Source organism: Pagrus major, chromosome 23 (assembly GCF_040436345.1).
Source record: "Pagrus major chromosome 23, Pma_NU_1.0".
Classification (NCBI taxonomy): domain Eukaryota; kingdom Metazoa; phylum Chordata; class Actinopteri; order Spariformes; family Sparidae; genus Pagrus; species Pagrus major.
Window position 1 is genome coordinate 6,176,748 of NC_133237.1, and position 20,218 is coordinate 6,196,965.

Consider the following 20,218-nt stretch of genomic DNA (forward strand, 5'->3'; position numbering starts at 1 on the left):
CTTATTTGAAAGTCAGGGGACCACTAATGTAATTAGGATTCTATCGTCACTAAAAAATGCCAAGCTAGATGATAAGTCAAGTGATTTGATTGTTTCAGTGCACAAGCAGATTTTGGACATTAATTGTAAATTCTAGGCAGTGGACCAAAAGTGGCATTTGACCCCACTGCTTGCACTGCATCACGTCACTATGGATACAGGACTCACAGTCCCTGTGTCTCATCGGCAGTTACACCCTACAGAACTGTGTGGTTTCATAATCTGTTTCTGAATTATCCAACACAAGTGTCACCAGCCTGACCTTGGCCCTGCTTCCACTGGTACTTACTTTAACAAATGGTCATTGCTTGTATTTTAGAATTGCAGCTACCCAGCGTTAGCTTCACTGGCACTGGCTGATGTCATCTCCACTTTTGTAGAAGCCCAAAGTGGCTGCTGGTCTATCAAACATGTTTATTACTGTATGTTGGCTTTCATCCAATCAAGGAATGATTTTGTTCAAAGACAAAATTCACTGCCTATAGTTCTCTTAATGTTGATAGAAAGGACACTCCTGCTTCTTCAATCAAATGAATCCTGAAACCACCATATAAGCAGGATCCAAGATTAAGTCAACTTATTTTTTCCAAGGTTTATGTCCTCCACACCTCACTGCCTCCTTGGGTGTTAACAAGGTGCGGCGACATTTTCGGCGGGGTGCTGCTGACTCATCGTGACAGACCTTATCAGCAGCTCTCAGTCCTAACCTCCTGTCATGTCCTGTACGGAGCCAGGTGCACTCAAAGACACAGTCCAGACTCCCTCTTACTCCCAATCCTCACCCCGTCGCTTACTCTCATCCTGAACTAAAGGGCAGCTCACAAGGAGATGAAAGCTCAGTTCATGGGATATCAGAGTATTGTGTATGAACAATAGAAATATAACAAACTTGGGGGAGTTGTCAAGAAAGATTCTCGTTGATACAGAGAGTGGGACACTGACAGAGGATGAAGGTGAACTGTGGTCTGTTAGACACACACACAGATTTCACTCTGTTAATTTGTCTCACTGTCTTACTTAATCAGTCACATGCTAATAGAAGGATTGACTATCAGCTGTAGTTAAAAGGACAAGCAAACTTTCAGACCAGCCAAAACTTTCAATATGACCTTGGCTCTATATGCTTTATATGCACTCCTGCATTTTCCTCCCTTTATTGATACAAGTACTCATTGCAAGGTTGCATGTCGGTCATAGCGATTTCACAGAAAAAGGGATGTTATATTTCTAATTTTCCACTGTATAGCTTTGGGAGTATAAGGCTTCCTGATCTCGATATCTCCCAATCCCACAATGATGAAACAACAGAATAAATCATCGCAGTTAGCGCCTCAGGAAACAAAGGGCACTGAGTTTGAGCGGATTTATTTGCAATGACTCACCAACAGCAAGTGTAGCACTTCTCATAAATTATGCCAGTGGTTATCACCCCGATAAAGCTACAAAAAAGAGGGATGCCTATTTCAAAAGTAAAAAACATGTTTTTAATAATACATGGAAATTCTGCCGTAATGGCTCAAAGCAGAGCAGTTCAAAGTTCCATTCAAGGAGTATCAGGATGCAGCACTCCTGCAGGCCTGCCTCCAGGAGACAACGTGCTGAGAGAAAATCAAACACCAAATCGCCACACTTGTACTCCCCTTGTCCACAGGCAATGCATTAGACACAGAGACACAGAGAAAGGCTGCACAGCTTAGATTGCCACACTGGTTTTGGTGGCATTAAAACTGCACTGCAGAACAAATCAAAAAACTTCTGGACATCCTTATCGGTGAGCTTAGACTTGCTGGCTTGATAAGAAATAACACAAGGAAGACATTTGTAATATGAACCACTGAAGGAAAAACATCTGAAAACATTTGCTGTGCTGTGCATGTTACAACAACTATCATTAGCTACACTGCTGCGTGCATTGCATATTGTCTTAGTTCATACACGAACATTTGGCCTTGTGAATAAGTTATGACAGGGGTCTTCAATGTTTTTCAGGCCCAGGAGCGCTTAGCTGATAGAGAGATGGAACAGGGACCTCCTCCACATATATTGTATAAAATTCCATTGCATATAAAACTGAGCTAATGAACATACTATACTATCAAACAATAATTTGCTGAGGTTAACTTTCACATTACCAAGTGACTGACCTATCAGGCTGTGTTTTTTTAGGTACCTGATAAAGTTTGATGTATATTCATTCCACAAACATTGCATTTGGTGATTCTTTTGTTCGCACCTTGTGTGTAGTTCCTATAGGCAAAGCTTATGACAAACGGGAGAGCAGCAGCAGTTGCTGTGCTCGTCGCCATAGTGTTGTTGACAGATGTGGCTGCGTGCAGCGCACACCAGATGCGTGAGGTTACGCATGAGGGAATGACATTCAGCTCGTCAGACATTTTCTTAATGTTGATGCGCCAAAAAAAATAAAAATAAAGATTGTTCACAATTCCCAAACTCAAGTCCCCATCTCTGACTCTAAGGACTCCATCAGGGTCATTGGACCCCCTGTTGAAGACCCAGGTGTTATGATATTCATATGAATGTGACAACAGCAGGAAAAAATGATGAAATGAACTGGTCTGAGACACTAACATGTTAAGAAATAATAGGGTTCATGTCTTTCGATGATCCATTGGATGTCATGTAATCACATGAACTAATAATGGTTTCCCACAGGCACTCTTTGATATATAATTCATTTAATCATAATGAGTCATGTATTAGTTATGCACCAGTTAAGCATGCAGTTTGAACCTTTGTTATAAATGTTACTATAAGGGGGACATGTTTCGTGTTCAGGGACACTGGGAGTTTTTCTTAGTGAGAAGCAGAATTATCACGTCGACTGCTGCTACATGATTCTTACCTTTCCAGGAGCTTTGGTCTTGTTGTTGTTATTGTGGGAGGCCAGATTGACGTCTTCATGAACTCGGTCCAGCAGCCACAGCAGGAACTCCAGGGCATCATGTTGGGAATTACCACGAAACTGTGATCCATACTTGGACACTATAGTCTGGAAAAGGGAAAAAGCAGATGCAATACAGTGTGATTTTTCTACAGCTACATTACAAGGCCACAACAGTAATCTGGTTTATTCTGGGATATTTAAGTCAACATGTATCAAACTGTGTACATTTTCTTTTCTTGGGCATTGAGGGTATTCTACTGTAAATTAAAAAAAATGCCTAAAACAGTGACTTTTTCAGTCTTTCAATTACGTTTAAATTTTCCATCATAGTTCTTAGTTCTATTACATAAGTTCAAAGTAAAGGGCCTCATTTAATGCAAAGTTTTCTATCAGGTTGAGTCAATGTGCATAAATCAAATAACTAGATATGTGATTTATTTCAGGAGACAGTATAACCAACCTGAAATGCATTGCTGTTGTGTATAATACTTGAATAATCAACACTTGAGTAAACACATTGTTTTAGCAGAAGTTCCCCTTCACTTTATAAGTAATGACTGAATAAACACATATGGTTTATGTATAAGTCTGCATTCATTTTTATCTAATCAGACAAGGTTATTTCATTTTTCACACTGACTCAACATGAAAGAAGAAGAAACTTTTTCATTAAATGGGACACTTTACATTGAAAAGTTAGTATTTATGGAATACAATTAGATAGAAAATGTACATGTATTTGTAATACTTTAAGTCACTGTTTTAGGCAAATTGTTTTTATTGAGTGTATTAGTGTGATTAAAGTTTCATGACTTTCATTTACAGGACTGAATATATTGTGAAATTATAATCAAGCGTCTGTTCGTTTAAGGGTCATTGTAGAGCTGTGCAATATATACGATATATATCGTTATCGCGATCTGAGACTATATATCGTCTTAGATTGGATAAAGTTATATTGTTATATTGCATAACTGTGGTCTTTTCCTGGTTTTAAAGGCTGCATTAATAAAGTGATGTCATTTTCTAAACTAACCCTGCTGTTGCTCTAATATTTGTCTTTACCCGCTTAGACATTATACCCACATTACTGATGATTATTTATCAAAAATCTCATTGTATTCATATTTTGTAAAGTACCAATCGTTGTTCCAACAATATTTTTGCATCCGTGATGTTGATACCGCAATATGGCCTAAAAATATTGTGATATTACTTTAGGGGTCATATCGCCCGGCTCTAATTAACTGACAATTATAGTGATTGTGTGATAGCGTATGCCGTGATACTTTACTATTTTCTGAGACAGTTATCGTACAATGGAAATCTACTACTGTTACAACCCTACTAGATCATTACTACAGTTTGGTTGATTAAGTGTACATCATAAGAAATTAAAATGTTTCAGTGCTGTGACAGTACTGATGACACAGCCACTTCACAGACAAAAGCTCTAAAACCCATAAATATAACAGATCCAATTCCACATTTGACTTCACTGAAAAACAAAACAGAGGTGGTTTAATTGGCTTTGTTAATCTGACAGCTTGTTAGAATTAAAGCTGCTGTGGTTACCTGGAGAAGACAAATTAATTTACCTCGCTGAGATACCCTTTCAAAATAATTCTCTCACTAAAACATGTGAATCCCGAGCACTGCTTGTTTACTGGCTTTGACAGCTGTGGTGTGCTCGTTGTTGGGCACCTCTACCCCTGCCTTCTCCACAGAACGCTGATCAGAGGAATCCTAGATTTGCAAATTTACAGTGACGCTCTTCACGCTTCCCTCCTCTCCACCTGGCCCACGCTTTGAGTGCTGCAGAGACATTTGAGATTTTGGATTTTTAAAACATGCCTTTATCGAAGACAGTTTCACTGTCTAGAAGCATCGGCTTTCCACCTTCACAAGAAACCACATTTTTGACATTTTTGACGTGAAAAAAGAGGTGTGAATAACATTCTCTTTAAAAATAGGTTGAAGACTACTTAGCTCGCACATAGTATAATGTGACTTCAGATGTGAATGGCACCAAACTCAATTAGGCAGGAATTAGCTACATGAACCACAGCTGGCGGCCTGGAGAAGCAAAGGCAGTGATGAGAGATTATAGCAGAGGGAACAGCCGACTGTAATCATTGCTTCATAATCCACTAATATGTGATATGCCTCTCATAGCTATTACACTGATGATGAGGTTAGAGGCTTGTCACTGAAGAGCTGAGAGTTCAATTCTCAAAAAGTGAGTGGAAATACTGAATTAAAACACACTCTTTGCTCCTTTAACATCCAGCATTTAAGTATCCTGGAGCAAGGTGTCGAGCTGAATATTTCTCAAGTGCAGCAGCTCAGTGCCACACAATAGAAACACACCAGAAAATAAAGTAGACTTAAGTCAGCTCTTCTTTCAAAACACGAAAAAAAGAGAGCGTATGACTCGAGTATTAACTCATTTGAAGTAGAGTCAGGGCTGAATCTTCAAAGTAGATACGTAGATGTGATGTACAGAAAGTGAACATAAAAATTCATAAACAGAATAAACTGCTGGTGGAGTTTTGGCAGAGCAATAAAGTTCTCCAATCCTCTCTTCTGATCTTGTCTTGAAAGTAAAGCTTCGCCTCATACACCCCCATGAGTTGGTCACAAAATACAAAAAAAGTTAATAAATATAGAGCTACCATTTGACCCAATACAACTGAACAGCTGTTTGTCTTTGTTGAGCAATGTTTTATTACATGACATGTGTGTGATAGGCATTGAGACATTGTTAAACTTCACTTTCATTTTTGCTCTTTTAGATGACACCTCTGATTCTGGGCAGTCTATATATAACATATAATATAACATATTCACAACCTAAACATATGAATTCTCCAGATTTTCACAGTAAAGTTTATATTCTGTTCCACTACATCCACCCACACTGCAGATTCAATACAACTGGACTATCATACTTCACATAACAGCAAATGTTTTTAAATCACACTGATCGTAGAAGATTTATTGTAGTGGGCTACGGCAGATATTTTCTAAATTAATGCTCTTGAAATATTCAGGGTTGCTTTGCAGAAATGTTCTGACATTAAGCATGAGAACCATGGACACAGGCTAGCCCAAAGCTGTTGTGCAGCAAAGTAATAACAGTAATTACCATCAGCCTTTAGAAGGTGGCAATTGTCTCAGTGATATAATTGAGGTTGAGGAAAATGCTGTGTTTTTTATTGCTCCTTCTGGCATAATGGCCACTGGCCAGTTTGTAATGTGTGTAATCATCTAACAAGAGAAAATAAAGAAACACTATCCTCTACATCATTTAGCTAATGTTGAATAGTCGCATCATTTATCCATTACTTTATAGATAACCATTTCAACTGTTTATCTATTAGGATACTTTTAGCTAGATACATATTTAAATTTTGGGTTTCTTTTTCATCCATGTGCCCTTCATCCACTTTTTCTTTAAGCTAACATTAAATATTTCATAGACTGTAAATAGGCCTATTATATTCAACAGTACCCATTCTTTTTAGCTATCAGTTAACTATTTCAGCAGTTTATCTGTTATTGCTAACTATTGTTTGTGCACTACTGTCAACTATCTGTTAGCTATTCATTTTAAGCACATATATTACCCTTTTGGCTGATCATTTAATTGTTAGCCTACTTTTAATAATTTCAACCATCTATCCAACACCTTAAGCCAGTCATTTGAACTGTTCATCCGTTACTGTTAGCTACCTATTGTAACCATTTATCCATTTCTGTTCACTAACCATTTATAGTTTATCTTATAGGATAATTTTAGCCAGATAACTGTTTAAACTTTTCAATTTCAATGCATTTGTTCTTTGAGTCATATTACATATAAATAAGCCTATTCATGTCATTGACCAGAATCCATTACTTTTTACGCATTAGTTAATTATTTCAACAGTGTCTCTGTCACAGTTATGTCCACCATTTAGCTATCCATTACGGTTAGCTACCTGTTAGCTAGCTATTTTAACTATTATTTTTTTACTTCTATTTAAACCATTTAACCAACAGTAACTAACACTTTCAGCTAACCTTTTAATTGTTAGCCTACTAATAACTATGTGAACCAACACTTTTAGCTAACTATCTGAACTGTACATTACAGTAAGCTTTCTGTTAGCTTGCTAACTAGTTTTCACACACTCTCAGGGTAAAGACCCACTGAAGCTAGTGCAACGGAAGGAGATGTTTGTCCTAGTTCATTTTCTATGTGACACAAGCGAGTTGATTGCCAAGGCATAAGATGATGTGTCATAAGAGTTGTCTTTTCCTGGTTTTAAAGGCTGTTCTAGCTGGTCTCATACTTGCCTTTCCCCACTTAGTCATTATGTCTACATTACTGATGAGCATTTATCAAAAATATTATTTCATTAATATTTTGTGAAAGTACCAATAATCATCCCTACAATGATGTCATCGTATCAGTATCAAGGCATTTGGTCAACAGTATCATGATATTTGATTTTGTTGCCCAGTCCTAGCATTTTTGAAGTGCTTTTGAGGACATTTCAAAACACTGAGACATGTGTATTGCATTACAGCCTGAAAATATAGCGATATTATTTTAGGGCCATACTGCCAAGCCCTAGATTCCACTGCAGGGTACATGTAGCCCTGGTTGGGAATCTCTGCTCTACTACATCTTCCATGAGCCCTCTAACTTTCTGCAACCAGCAACGTAGATAATCATTAAAGATCAACATGGAGACGGCAAATACTGACACATACCTGTGAGCAAGACCCACTGCCGTCACATTAGCTTCCAAAATGGGCCCATCAATACACTGTAGGAAGGATGACATTCCTGTTCAGTCATCGAGCCTGCTCACCCTAACTCCCTTCTTTCTCAGGCCTCTCATGTTATGGAAACCGATAAATTGGTTGTTGAGTAACTGTTTGAGTTTCAGGCTTTGTCCCTGTGCAGGCCCCTCTGTGCAAACACACCATCCTGCCAGGGGGGATGCAGGAAACTCACGAGAACTGTCCAGATCAAAAGCACACATCTGCTCCCAGGTTGGACAAGCTCAACCTCTTCAACTGCAACGTCTGAGGCACATCTGTGAGAGTGCAAGCTCAGGACACATTGCCAGCGTAAAATATCCCAAAGCAGCACAGCGATACCCGATCTTATATAAGTGAACATTTATAAAAGCTGCCTCCCTCCTTCCACCTCTCCTGTCCTACCAGCCAGGTGGTACAGGAATGTGGCAGAGCGCCAGGCCTTCGGCGGGACACTGTTGTTGTGTTTTTTCTCCTGACTGGGACTCTGCAGCCAACTGACCTGTGAGGAGGCCACTGCTGATTCATTAACTTTGAAGAACTTTTGATCAAATGAGGATGATTCTACATTTACAGAGAAGGTGTACACGAACAGAATTATTCATGTAAAATGAAAAGTGCAGCATAGTCTACATCATGTTAGAGGCTAAAGGTGAAAAAAGAGGTCCCTTTGAGCACTTGCCCCTTTATCATTTCTTATCAAAATTCCTGTGATGGGAAGGTTAGTCCTTCTAATCTGGCTGCTTTTTTCAACTCCCCTCTGACGGAACAGTTTCAGAGGTCTGCAACGACTCAGCAACGACTCATAATTTACAAATCCAAAATCTGAAATGTCTCTGCAGCAGTCAAAGCGTGGGCCAGGTCGAGAGGAGGCAAGAGTGAATAGCGTCACTGTAAATCAACCATAGATTCATTAAACGTTTCAATAAAAAAACAATTCTTTTTGTGTGATTGTTTATTAATGGTTTGTGTTGTCTGGAGTTCCTGCAACTGGGAGCTAATTTTGCCTCTCAGACACAAGCCTCAGAGCTATCTGATTATTTTATAATGCTTCCCTCCAGGCGGCTGTGGTATTACTCAACAGGCAATTTCAGAAGGCCTAAGCTGCATGAACTCTAGACCTCCTACGGTTGCAAACCACAGCCAAGAGCCACAGCAGTGTGTGCCTGTGCTTTAACACAGGAAGCATCTCATCACATACAAGAGGGAGTGTTTAGCGTTTTCGCTTTTTATCTCGGCAAGATGTTGTTCCATGCTGTTCCCTCTGATTGTTGTCCTGAAAATATCTGATATCTGACTCCCACAAAGGGGATGAAAGAGCTGAACTGGGGGAATAATTGGCAGTAAGGATCTGGGCTGACAGGAAGAGAAGAGTTTTTCAGAGAGCCAACAAATGGGAGAGCAAAAGAGAGAGAAAGAATCAATGTGAATATTGATCCGGACAGCAATAAACTGACATCACTTAGTTGGCTCTCAGATAAACTTTTGGCTTCCTCATTACAATATGTTCAAGTGTGAGCAGAGATGTGCCTTTACAGTCGGGTCAGATATTCCAGTCGCCATTCTTACATACCCCTTTTCTTACAGAGTAATTAGCATTTCCAAGAATAGATCCATTGTGAGGTTTCTTTGTTCGCTGCTCCATATTATCCACTTCTTGCCTTGAACTATGGCTCAGAGAAATCCAGAGCAAAGAGCCGCCAGCAGATAAACTATCTTCGGCGTGGGCAGAGTAGGAAAGCCTGAGGGTCTCCTGATAGGGCTCTGTCACAGCCCCTGATCCTCAGGGAAGCAAGATTCTTAAGTTTAAAGTGTTACAATTAAGTATCTCCTTCCTGTTCCAACACACTTTGCATGACAAGAGGAACATAAATAAATGCTGCAATGTAAAGTTGAGCAGTCACCTGTCCCTTACCTCCCTCACCATGCTGTGAGAGGAAATAAAGCACTATTTAATTAGTGCAGCAACTAAGTGACGATTAACTTGAAGTCATCACGCACCCACTGGGTTTGTTCAATAAAACACTTCACTTTACAGCTCTGCAAATTTCATGGCAGCAGGTGGTGATTACCATGTGACATATTTAAAAAATTCTCTCAAATTAGCTCCTAATTATCAAAATAATTACCTCATAATTTATTGAAAACATCCCAACATGATTTAATCATAACAGTCTGCTATTTTCCAACAGGCAGTTAAGTTTATTTCCGTATAACGTCCAACTGGTTTCTGCTTAACTTCTGCTGATCATGTCATTTTTTTATTTTCTATTAGTTTCTGTCCACACAGGCCACTAAACTGAAGCGAGTTGTTGCAGCGTGATTTCTGACTAATATCTGGCTAACTTCTGCTACACATGACAGCTTAACCTCAAACTAGTTTCTGCCGTACTTCTGCAGGTCAGTCAATGGAAGTACATTTTCTTTACTTTTTCACATTTGGAATTAAAAATCGCATGATCAACAGAAGTTAGGCAGAAACCAGCTGGATGTTTCCTTAAAATGTATTCAAGAAATTACCTGATATTCATTAAATACTTATCAGAAATTAGCAGACTATTTTTATTAAATAATATTGGGGTAAATTTTAAGATATTATGAGGTAATTATTGTTGAAATGTGGGAGTAACTGCAACAAAAGTGTAATTTATTGCTTGGTAATTACCACCTACTTACCATGAAATTTCCAGGCCTGTAAAATTAAATGTTACCAAATGATTTTTATCAATGAAGTTTAAAGCGTTGTCATATAATTTAGGGTCTTCTGGTGGAAACTGCACCTGCTGACCCTGCGCCCTCAGACTGCAGTGCCACAGAGCAGCAGCCTCGTTATCACCTGGCAGGACAACACAGAGGTCACAGGGCAAAGCACTGTGACCTCACTGCTTGTTAGTGTTTGTTAGTGCGTGTGGGGAGACAATGATCTCTGCACTGTTGGCAGTTACAGCAAGTGACGTAAAACTTGTGACAGCCCTGTTTTGTCTGACGACTCTGCACTTCATGCTGATGTTTATGGAATACAGTGAGCATAACATGTGATTATGTTTGACTAGACAGTAAGATCACTCTGCACCAAGGCACTATTAATGTAAGAGTCTGTGTTTAGTTAATGATAACCACTGAGACTCCCTTATACTTTTCCTCCCTGAACCTCTCATCCACCTGTGGACTGATGCGTAATACCTTGAAGTCCACAGACAGCTGTGGGGTGTACTCCAGAGTCCACAGAGCCCTGACAAGTGACGCCAAGTGCTCCGTGACTTCTCCCTTGACAACCCTCGTCTCCTCACTTCTCACCACCCCGTTGATTCTGGGCTGACTCAGGTCCAGCTTGTACCGCTCCAGCCCCAGGTACTCCGCCAGCAGGTCCGTGTTGCTCAAACACTGGACCACGGCGTTCATGAAACAGGTGTTCCCGTGGTTTTTCAGCCCCAGGACGCCTGGGATTTTCTCCCCGTAGTGGTAAAGGAGTTTGTCCCTGCCCGCGCACAGAGAGGAAGACGTGCTCGAAGTGTTTTTCACCACCCGCTCCCAAGCCACCTGTACGTCCTCTCTGATGATCCCCGAGCCGGCGCTCAGGGTGCAAGGTGCGCCATTCCGAAACCCACCGTCGTCGTCCTCCGCGTCATGCGCGTCAGCGTCTCCAAAGTGGGTGAAAGTGCCCAAAGTTTTGATGATTCTGTTCATAAAGCTCCCCACAGACTTCAGAGATTTCTTTCGGAAAAGCTTCCCAGATTTGGGCTTCTTCTCTTTGCGCTTCTCCTCCTTCGATGTCGGCATTTCCTCCTTGATTCTGCTCTGTTTCTCCATGACAGTGCCTCTACTCCCTCCACCGTCTATTCTCACACTGATAACTGTGTAAATCCCGACGCCGGTGTGTCACTCCTCTGCCAGTGTCCCCTGTCCGGATAGCAGAGGGAAGAGCGCACAGAGGTGACACCATCTCGGAGCCACGAGGCACAACGGCACGCTGTTATTCCCCCCGGCGCTGACGGTAAACCTTCCTCGTCCATCCCAGCACTTACTAAAGGCGTTCATTATTACTCCGACCCCGCTGTCACGGGCGGCATCTCGTCATGCCCCGCACAACACGAGCCGCTCCGCCGTCCGTCCGTCCGTCCAGCTGCAGCACTGAGCGCTCTCTCCCTCCCATCGCGCCCAACTTCGCCTGGAAAAGGCTGCTGATTGTGCGACTGCCCCCTCCCTCCCTCCCTCCCTCCCACTTCCCCGCACACGGAGGAGATAAGAGAGCAGTGTACAGATTGGATTCATGTGCTCAGTGTTCATAACCAATCTGACGCATAAATGTTTTTATTTGACTTTCCATCAGTGGTGGAAAAGGCATCCAGACCAATTGACTTTAGTAAAAGTACCAATTCCTCCAAAAGTAAAGTCCTGCATTACTCAGGTAGGCTACAGAAGAAGTACAATCAGCAAACTTAAAGTATCAAAAGTATTCATTCTGCAGTAAAATGGCCACACACATCGCATTAAAGCTTACATACATGCGTCAAAGCATATGTTACAGTTTTACTGTTCTTGCTGGTTGAGGCGAGTTCGTTTTAACTACTTTACAGTTAGGTAATCTAGACTAGTAGTGGTTCCAGGTCTGGCAGGTCGAGGCCCCTCCATGGGGTCACAAGATAAATCTGAGGGCTGAGCAGGGCTCTTGGTATAAGCCATAGGCGGTCGCCTTCAAATCCTAATCTCGCCTGGGGCACCAAAATGGCTAGAGCCGCCTAGGGGCTGAGACTTGGTTAATGGGGCAGGAACGAAGACAGACAAAAGTTCTGCGACACAAATAAAAGTTTTGGGACTTTTTGTGAAATATTGGATTATTTTCCTCTTTAGGCCTCAAACATCTGTTTAAATGAAACCATGTGATGGGTTTTGAGGTAAACTCTTTCTGACATCTGAAACATGTACAAGGAGCCACTATTACACACTTTTTGTAAAAGGTCATGAGCCAATTTAATCCAATTTGAACTTTATAGTTAGCTATTTGTAACAAATAACAAGTAATGGCAATAGTAGCTATAACTGTAGAATAAGTGCAGTGTGGTAAAAAATATACCATTTCCCTCTGAAATGACGTGGAGAACCTCAAAACTGTTCCTTGGGTTCAAGTTACGTGGGAGCCAGTGGGAGCTCCCACAAGGAGGGGTCTGAGCGCCTATGAATGCACTACAATCATACATCTGTGGGTGTCACCAGCAACCTTTACAGTTAATGCATTTTTCAAAATAATGAGAATTACTTTAATGATACAAATAGGCAAAAAGAAACATGCTTTCCAAACGAACTGTGCTCTGCTACCAAACCTGATGCGGCTGAATGTGGGACCACCAAACACTTGGGACAGTTCAGAAGGAGCTAGATGTGGCAGGGGCTAACTTTTATTTATTTATTATTATTTATTGCTGTCTACAATTTTTTGACAAAATAGGTGATTTCTTTTTGTAAAGATGACATTAAAGCAAGCTGAAATCAATCAAGTTTCAATAAGGGAGAAATCAGCTGCTTTGGACTGGTGTAGTGTTAAGGCAATGCCTTATCACCTATTCCTCAGTCACATTTCTTCTCTTATGAGCAGTACCAGTGAATAATAGTGTGTCTACTTCTTCTGTAGAGATGTGGGAGTAAACTAGGTCAGCTGTCTAATGCAGCGGATGCTATTTAACACTATTATCTGTTTAAAAGTGGACCAATTTTTTACTTAGTTCAGTTGTCAATGTTTAGGATGGTTTGGCCAAATTCACACTTGTGCTAAGGCTACACATTTCAACCATTTATTACTTTTAGCCAGCAGCAGACTCACTTTCTAACCAATTTTCACATAACCCCATGGCAATGTACGTTTCTGTAAACCACAGATATGTTGCAGCTTTACATTTCTTTAGGTTCAGCCTTCAATTTGTATATTGTAACAATGCTGTGCTTATGATCTGGTTAGGTTTAGGCACAAAAAAATCAATTGGTTATGTTTAGGTAAAGATCATCTTATGGCTTAAAATAACTGTTTTGGTCACTACTTACATGACTGGAGATGTCCCAACTTCCTGTGAAAAACATCCTTGTTTTGTTGCCACAAACATGGCTGGAAATTGTCACAAGGTCTCTTTAAAAATATCCATTGGTTTCTTACTTGCTGAAACACAGTCACGAACCATGTTCACTGGCTTGGCAGCCTTCTCGACTAACTCCACCACTGTCCCCTCTACCTCCCAATATGGAAGTCAGGTCATTAACATGTGATGTGAATGTTATAAAACACGTATTGTAAAAATGTAAATATGGTAAGTATGACAAATGTGAATGGTGGTGCGCAGAAACATTAACTGCCGACACTTTATTCTGGCGACTGGGCTGTTTCACACTTTCTCGTCACAACCTGTGGTGTTAATGTTTTACTGCTGACTCAATATGTGAATATAGATTTTTTAATCACATCATAAGTGCAGTTTTTCCAAAGGAGTTGAGCTTCTTTACAATCTTTCAGCACACCCTCTGGCAACTGTACTCCTTGGGGTATAAGTATCTCTGGGTGGAAATCAATGGTCTACTGGACTAATTTCTTCCAGATCAGAATATAAAAAGCAAGACAAGAGCAAATCTTGTGTGCGTGTGTGTGTGTGACCCCAGCAGCCTACAGAGGAAATTCATTAGCTAAGCCTTGAAAGGCATTTATCACAGGTTACAGCGTCCTGGATTATTACTATCATTCCTAGGCCATGAAGTATATGAGAGCAGCATCGCTTATCTCCTTTGCTCACTACAAAGATATGTTTAATCACACAGGACTGTCTTACTAACACTAAAACACTGCAGATTTATTACAGCAGTGAACGAAGGCATTAGGAATGACTCTTCTCCTTGCTGCTAATGCAACCTGAAGATTGAGTCTGCGCCAAGTCTTTGCTCAGAAGTGGAGCCTCCCACTCTGCCTTCAGAGTGCAGCTGATGACAGTATGGGGTACCTGTTGTTGTTGGGAAGCAATAATTCCACCAGCAGGCTCAATTTCAACAGAGAGGAAATTCAAGAATACTTTAAGCTGAGTGCTAGAAGCAGCCATGAGTGCACAGAGCAGACGGGCCTGTGCTCAGAATACTACAACTTGAATTTGAAGGCCTGTATGCAAACAAGCAAAGCCTCGCCAAAGGCCTCCTCTCCCTTCATCATCTGCCTCCAACGGGAGGAGGCAAACAATAATGATCCTCCATCCCATCTTAAATCCACAGTTTTGATGACTTCTTCTCAGCCACGACAAACCCAAATCATATAAATCTGCCGTTGGTATTTTTCCACAGTCACTGACAGAAGAAGGGAGATGTGATGAAACTACCAAAAAGCCAGGACTGGAGTAATTTCATCATTCTGCTCCGAGGGACTTGACGAAACATATACATTTTTTAACTTCTGCAATAATGACCCAGAGGCACCTCTGAGCTGCTGCCATCTATCATGTACAGTACTGCTCTGGATGTTTGAAAGTTTGTGACTAAGCAGCAATACACACCTCTGGGTTTGGCAGTTGTCTACTTCCTATTTTGGCCTCCTCTTTCAGTTGCTATTTGATGTTATTTTTAGAGCAATTTTGCATTTTTCCAAGGTCAGTTAATATTTCTCTAGCGATTTCTCTGAAGGCTAACACTCACATTCAATTCCATATCATGTGTAAGTTCTTCCCTCACTATGAACAGGGAGCTGCACCATCATAAAGACATACAGTAGACGTTTTTTTTCCGCTGTGTGGCCTATATTTTATTGTCTTTGATGTGAGGGAACAGCTCATACAGAGCACAATAACCCTTTGAACATTAATTTAGTACCAACTCAAAGTTATGATAATACAAACAAAAGAGACAGCAAGGTGAATTTCCTCCTATTGTAATGCTGCAGGACAGATAATTAGATCAGTGTTGCTCGCCTAATAGTTAGTCACGTTATGCCTATAAATGGAGAGGTAATTTGCCTGTGACGCTCTTCTCTGCAAAGAAGGAAATGTCAACCCTAAAGATGAAGGAGGCAACAGAGACCATCTGGTCGCCTGAGTCATATATGCCTTCTGCTCTGGGAACAAACACTCCCTCAGCTAAAAGAACAATGCACTGTGACTCTCTCACTGCCCTGCTGTGGCTGCTTCGCTATAGTATAATACGACCAAAAGCAAGAGCTCATCAAGTTCTGTGGGTTTATTACATCTAAATGTACAGGTACTACAGCACAATATAAGCTTCAGGTTGTACTCATCAGAAAAACAACCACGTAGGCGGTGACCTCTAGTGGCCAGAGCAGTTATTACAGCAGCAAAGGAGGAAGTCAGGCAAAGCAGTACAAGAGCAACATGTCCGCATGAGGAGGATGTCGGGGAACAGATGGTTGGGTTAAAGTCAACGGTGAGTTAATTTAACTTACTAACGTAGTTATGTCACATACGTTATGTAACTTAAGTCAAGCACAGAATGTAGGGATGTTTGTATCTGAAGTTACATAAGTAATTTAGTTATTTTAAGCAAAAACACAAGGTTTTACTAAACCTAACCAGGTAGTTTTCCTGCCTTAACCTGAACAAACAGCGAGTTTACGACAAAGGTCCGGCACGCCTGTCACTGCAATGCGGCAACGGTCATATTGTTTTGGGAACAGTATATTTTTTGGAGTCACTGAAACCAGTGGAGTCACCCCCTGCTGGCTATTAGAACCCAGACCCAGAAGCCCTGTCAACTATTTATATGGTCTATGGCTATGACTAGGGTAGGGTACTCTTCACATTTGGACCAATATCATTACCGGTACTGTGCAAATTCAGTACAGGTGCCCAACGGTACATTTTCAACCATACATTACTCTGTCTGTTATAACAAAAATGTCATTTCACTTGTCAAAAAAACAATCAATTGTTCTGAACACCTCTCTGCTTCTGCCACTAATAATGATTTGCTGTTGAAGTGGACATTGCTGATCAGTGTTATCCAGGTGCACCTGACTTCTGACAAAATGCCTACAAAGACAGTGACGAAACAGCACGCCCCAGGTGGAAATCAATACTGCTTCATGTATTTTTACAGCGTTCACTAAATACGATGTTCTTCAAACGTTCTGCACGGTTTAACAAGACGACGGCCTTCATCAGGACTAAATTGATTAAACCATTCCTGTGATGTGAATTAGTTTCAGCAGGAGAGAAACAGACGGGGTTGAGTGGGCGAGTTCTGGCTTCCACCGGGTTCCAGATTATGCAGGCCCCATCTGAGCTGGCAATAACACATTCCTTGTCAATGCCTTTAATCTTAATGCATTTGGCAAAGGCCTTATGCTTTCTCATGGATTCCAGGAGCTTGTGAGTCCTGGGCAGGATCTCCCACACGCTAACAAACACACACACACACACACACACACACACCTGGATGGAGAATAGACAGCCATCGGCTTAACGGCACACATGAGGCAACTGACACAGCACTCCCTCCAGAGACTGATGGAGCCCAGGCTACAGGGCTATTTCTATTCATGCCCTATTTCATCCACGACCAGTCCTACTTTCACTGTATCTGAACTGTTACCAGTCACAGCAGGAAACTAAACACACACACGCAGCAAGGAACCAAACCAGCTCACATTTAAAACTGCAGCAGAGATACGTTTTAGTTCTGTCTCACGGCCTGTGGTCTAATCATGAATATATATTTTTTTATTAAAATCCCCTGGTGGCTTTATCTCTCCTCCCCGCCGTCATTATTCTCCTGCTATCTCAGGTGGTGGCAACAGCTGTCAGTCCCAGGCTGTGGTTTGTGTGATCAGGAAGCTTTCTCTGTCCCGTTCCAGCAGTAAACACATACATTTTCCATCATTCTTGGTTAAAAAAATAAAAATAAAATTAGGTGCAAGCTATTTATATGTGCATATGCAAAGATGTAGATTGTTTTTAGGAGGCTGCAATCATGAGCAGGGCATTATATGAGACTGTATTTGAAGAAGTGAAGGATTAACTGTAATAAAGTCACATTCGGAGGGTCGTGAAAGCTGCAGCTTAATGATTCTTTCATTAATTAAAAAGTCTGCATGTAAAGTGCAAAACACCACAAAAATAACACCAATATTTAACTGTATTGTTTTTATATTGTGCTTTTCTAGTTCAAAGAGTACAAAGAGGCAATCAATTATAAATAGAAGATATATAATAGTACCCCATTACATTAATTGCAACTTCAAATGACTTGTGTTATGGCTCCCTCTACTGTTGAGTTTTGATAGATGATGGTGACACTGGTCACCACACTGACAACATGCCACCACTTAAGGTACCAGGACTCCCACAGCACATGAGCATCTGTTACACATGACAAGCCACTCATTTGTTTGCATTTGCTCTTTGAGAAAATCATACTTACCAACAGAATGTGCAGGTGAAGATTTCTGCTGAATCAGTATGTCTTCCCACCACCACCTGGTACTCTCACCGTGTACCTGCTCCTACAGCTGAGCGGTCGAAAATACAACCTTGAAAAAAAACAGAAAGCAATCATTTTCAAATCCTTTTGACCTATATTTAATTGGATACAGTCCAATGACAATATATGTATTGTTCAAACTGGTAAACTTTTTTGTTTATGTGAGAATACACTCTTTCTGAATTCCATGCCTGGATCACGTTCTATAAAAGTTGGCATGTTTACCTCTGTGTTGAAATTCTTTCCCATTCTCGCTTGATATACGACTTCAGTTGCTCAACAGTCTGGGTTCTCATATTCACATAGGTTGCTCCAAAACCTGTATGTACCTGTCAGCATTAATGGTGCCTTTACAGATGTGCAAGTAACCCATGTCATGGGAACCAACACACCCTGACACCATCACAGATACTGACTTCTAAACTTTGAGCTTTTAACAAAAGGACATGTCCATGATTTGCAAAAACATTTGAAATGTAGACTCATCAGACAACAGAACACTTTCCCACTTTGCTTGAATTCATCTCAGATGAGCTCAGGCCCAGAGAAGTTGGTCTCTGGATGATGTTGATATGTGGCTTTACATGGTACAGTAGTCTTAAACTTGTATTTTTATGCGGTAAACTGTGTTTACCGTCAGTGGTTTTTGGAAGTGTTTATGAGCCCATGCAGTATTATCCCTATTACAATCATTTCATTTTTTTGCAGTGCCACCTGAGGGATCAAAGGTCACATGCATTCTGTGTGGGTTATCAGCCTTGCCCCTGCAATTTCCCCTGAATTTCCTGCAATTATGCATTGAAAAACAGTGTTGGACCAATTGCCTATGCAGTGTTTCACAAAGTGGTGAACCTCACCTCATCCTTGCTGGGAATGACTGAGCCCCTGTACATTGAAAAGGATTTGATTTGATTTGCTTTCTGCTTTTATTTAGCTTTTACACAGTGTCCCAACTTTTAGCTCTCTTGCAGTGTGTTGGTGGTGGTGGCTGACCTCCAGTAAGTAGCTACCTTACAAACAAAAGATGTGTCTTACATTTTTATTTGCGTCTACCTCTTAAAAGAATAAAACACATTACATTGCAGTACACAAGTTATAAATAGACTGCAATGTGTTTGGTCCATTACCTCACAGTTGAATCCTGTGCCTCAACGCAGCCACAATATTGGCACTTAGCAGCCGTCTTTTAAAATGCCAGTACAACCTTAAGTTTATTTACCTCTCAGTTATCCAGTATAGTTTAACAGTAGTCATCAGCATCATTTAAAACAACAGCGCTTTTGGCGGCTCCTTTGGTGTTCCTTCCAGGGCATTGCTTTTTAGAATTTTTTCTGTTTATTGTCTTGGGAATTCAGCCATTTTTGATTTTATTATTTACACACATGCTTTTCCTACTGTGACATGACAAAAACTTTAGTGTCAAAGCAGGGTTTGCCACTTTCCATAGCAGTAAAACAGCAGCTTTTGCCCTCAATCTTTCACTGTTTACTCTTTGAACTGTGTCAAAGGCACACTCCATTCACTGATTTATGTTGGTGTTACAGCAAAAATCCTCAGAGGACCTCAAAGATCCTAAATTTAGTTTTCCAAATTGGCAGTGATCCTTTCATCATACAGTTAAATCAGCACTGACATGGCTTCAGAACAAGACTGTAGGAGCCACCGAGCGGCACGACCAAAGCCTGGTTTAGACTTCCATGAAAGATTTATTGGCTGATGATGATAGCTGCTATGATGCTCCTTATCCAACTTGGCTGAACAGGAGCTAATGTGCAAGGAGGAAAGAGAGGAAATCCAAGAATGCAGCCAGGACGATGCAAATCTCTTCTGAGAAATGTTACTAAAATTTTCCATTAGTCAAATAATATTCTAAATTATTTACAAACACTAAGCTTTAATTCACTGATTACATTTGTACCTGGACTGTCTTGTACTGAAACTCTTTATAAAAAAACTGCAACTTATCAGTTCCTCAGAGGTTTTTCCCAGGCCTAACACTTTATCCAAAGA

General features: G+C 40.7%; 1 protein-coding gene across 1 annotated transcript in view; it reads right to left on the minus strand.

The window, feature by feature from the left end:
- usp43b (ubiquitin specific peptidase 43b) overlaps positions 1–11,847 on the minus strand; it is a 68,575-nt gene extending 56,728 nt beyond the window's left edge. The window contains exons 1-2 of the mRNA XM_073494194.1: positions 10,940–11,847; positions 2,903–3,049 (exon numbers count right to left, since the gene is read on the minus strand). Of these exons, the coding sequence (XP_073350295.1) occupies positions 2,903–3,049; positions 10,940–11,566 (774 nt within the window). The 5' untranslated portion in view covers positions 11,567–11,847. The remainder of the gene's footprint in view (positions 1–2,902; positions 3,050–10,939) is intronic.
- Between the last annotated feature and the right edge of the window lie 8,371 nt (positions 11,848–20,218).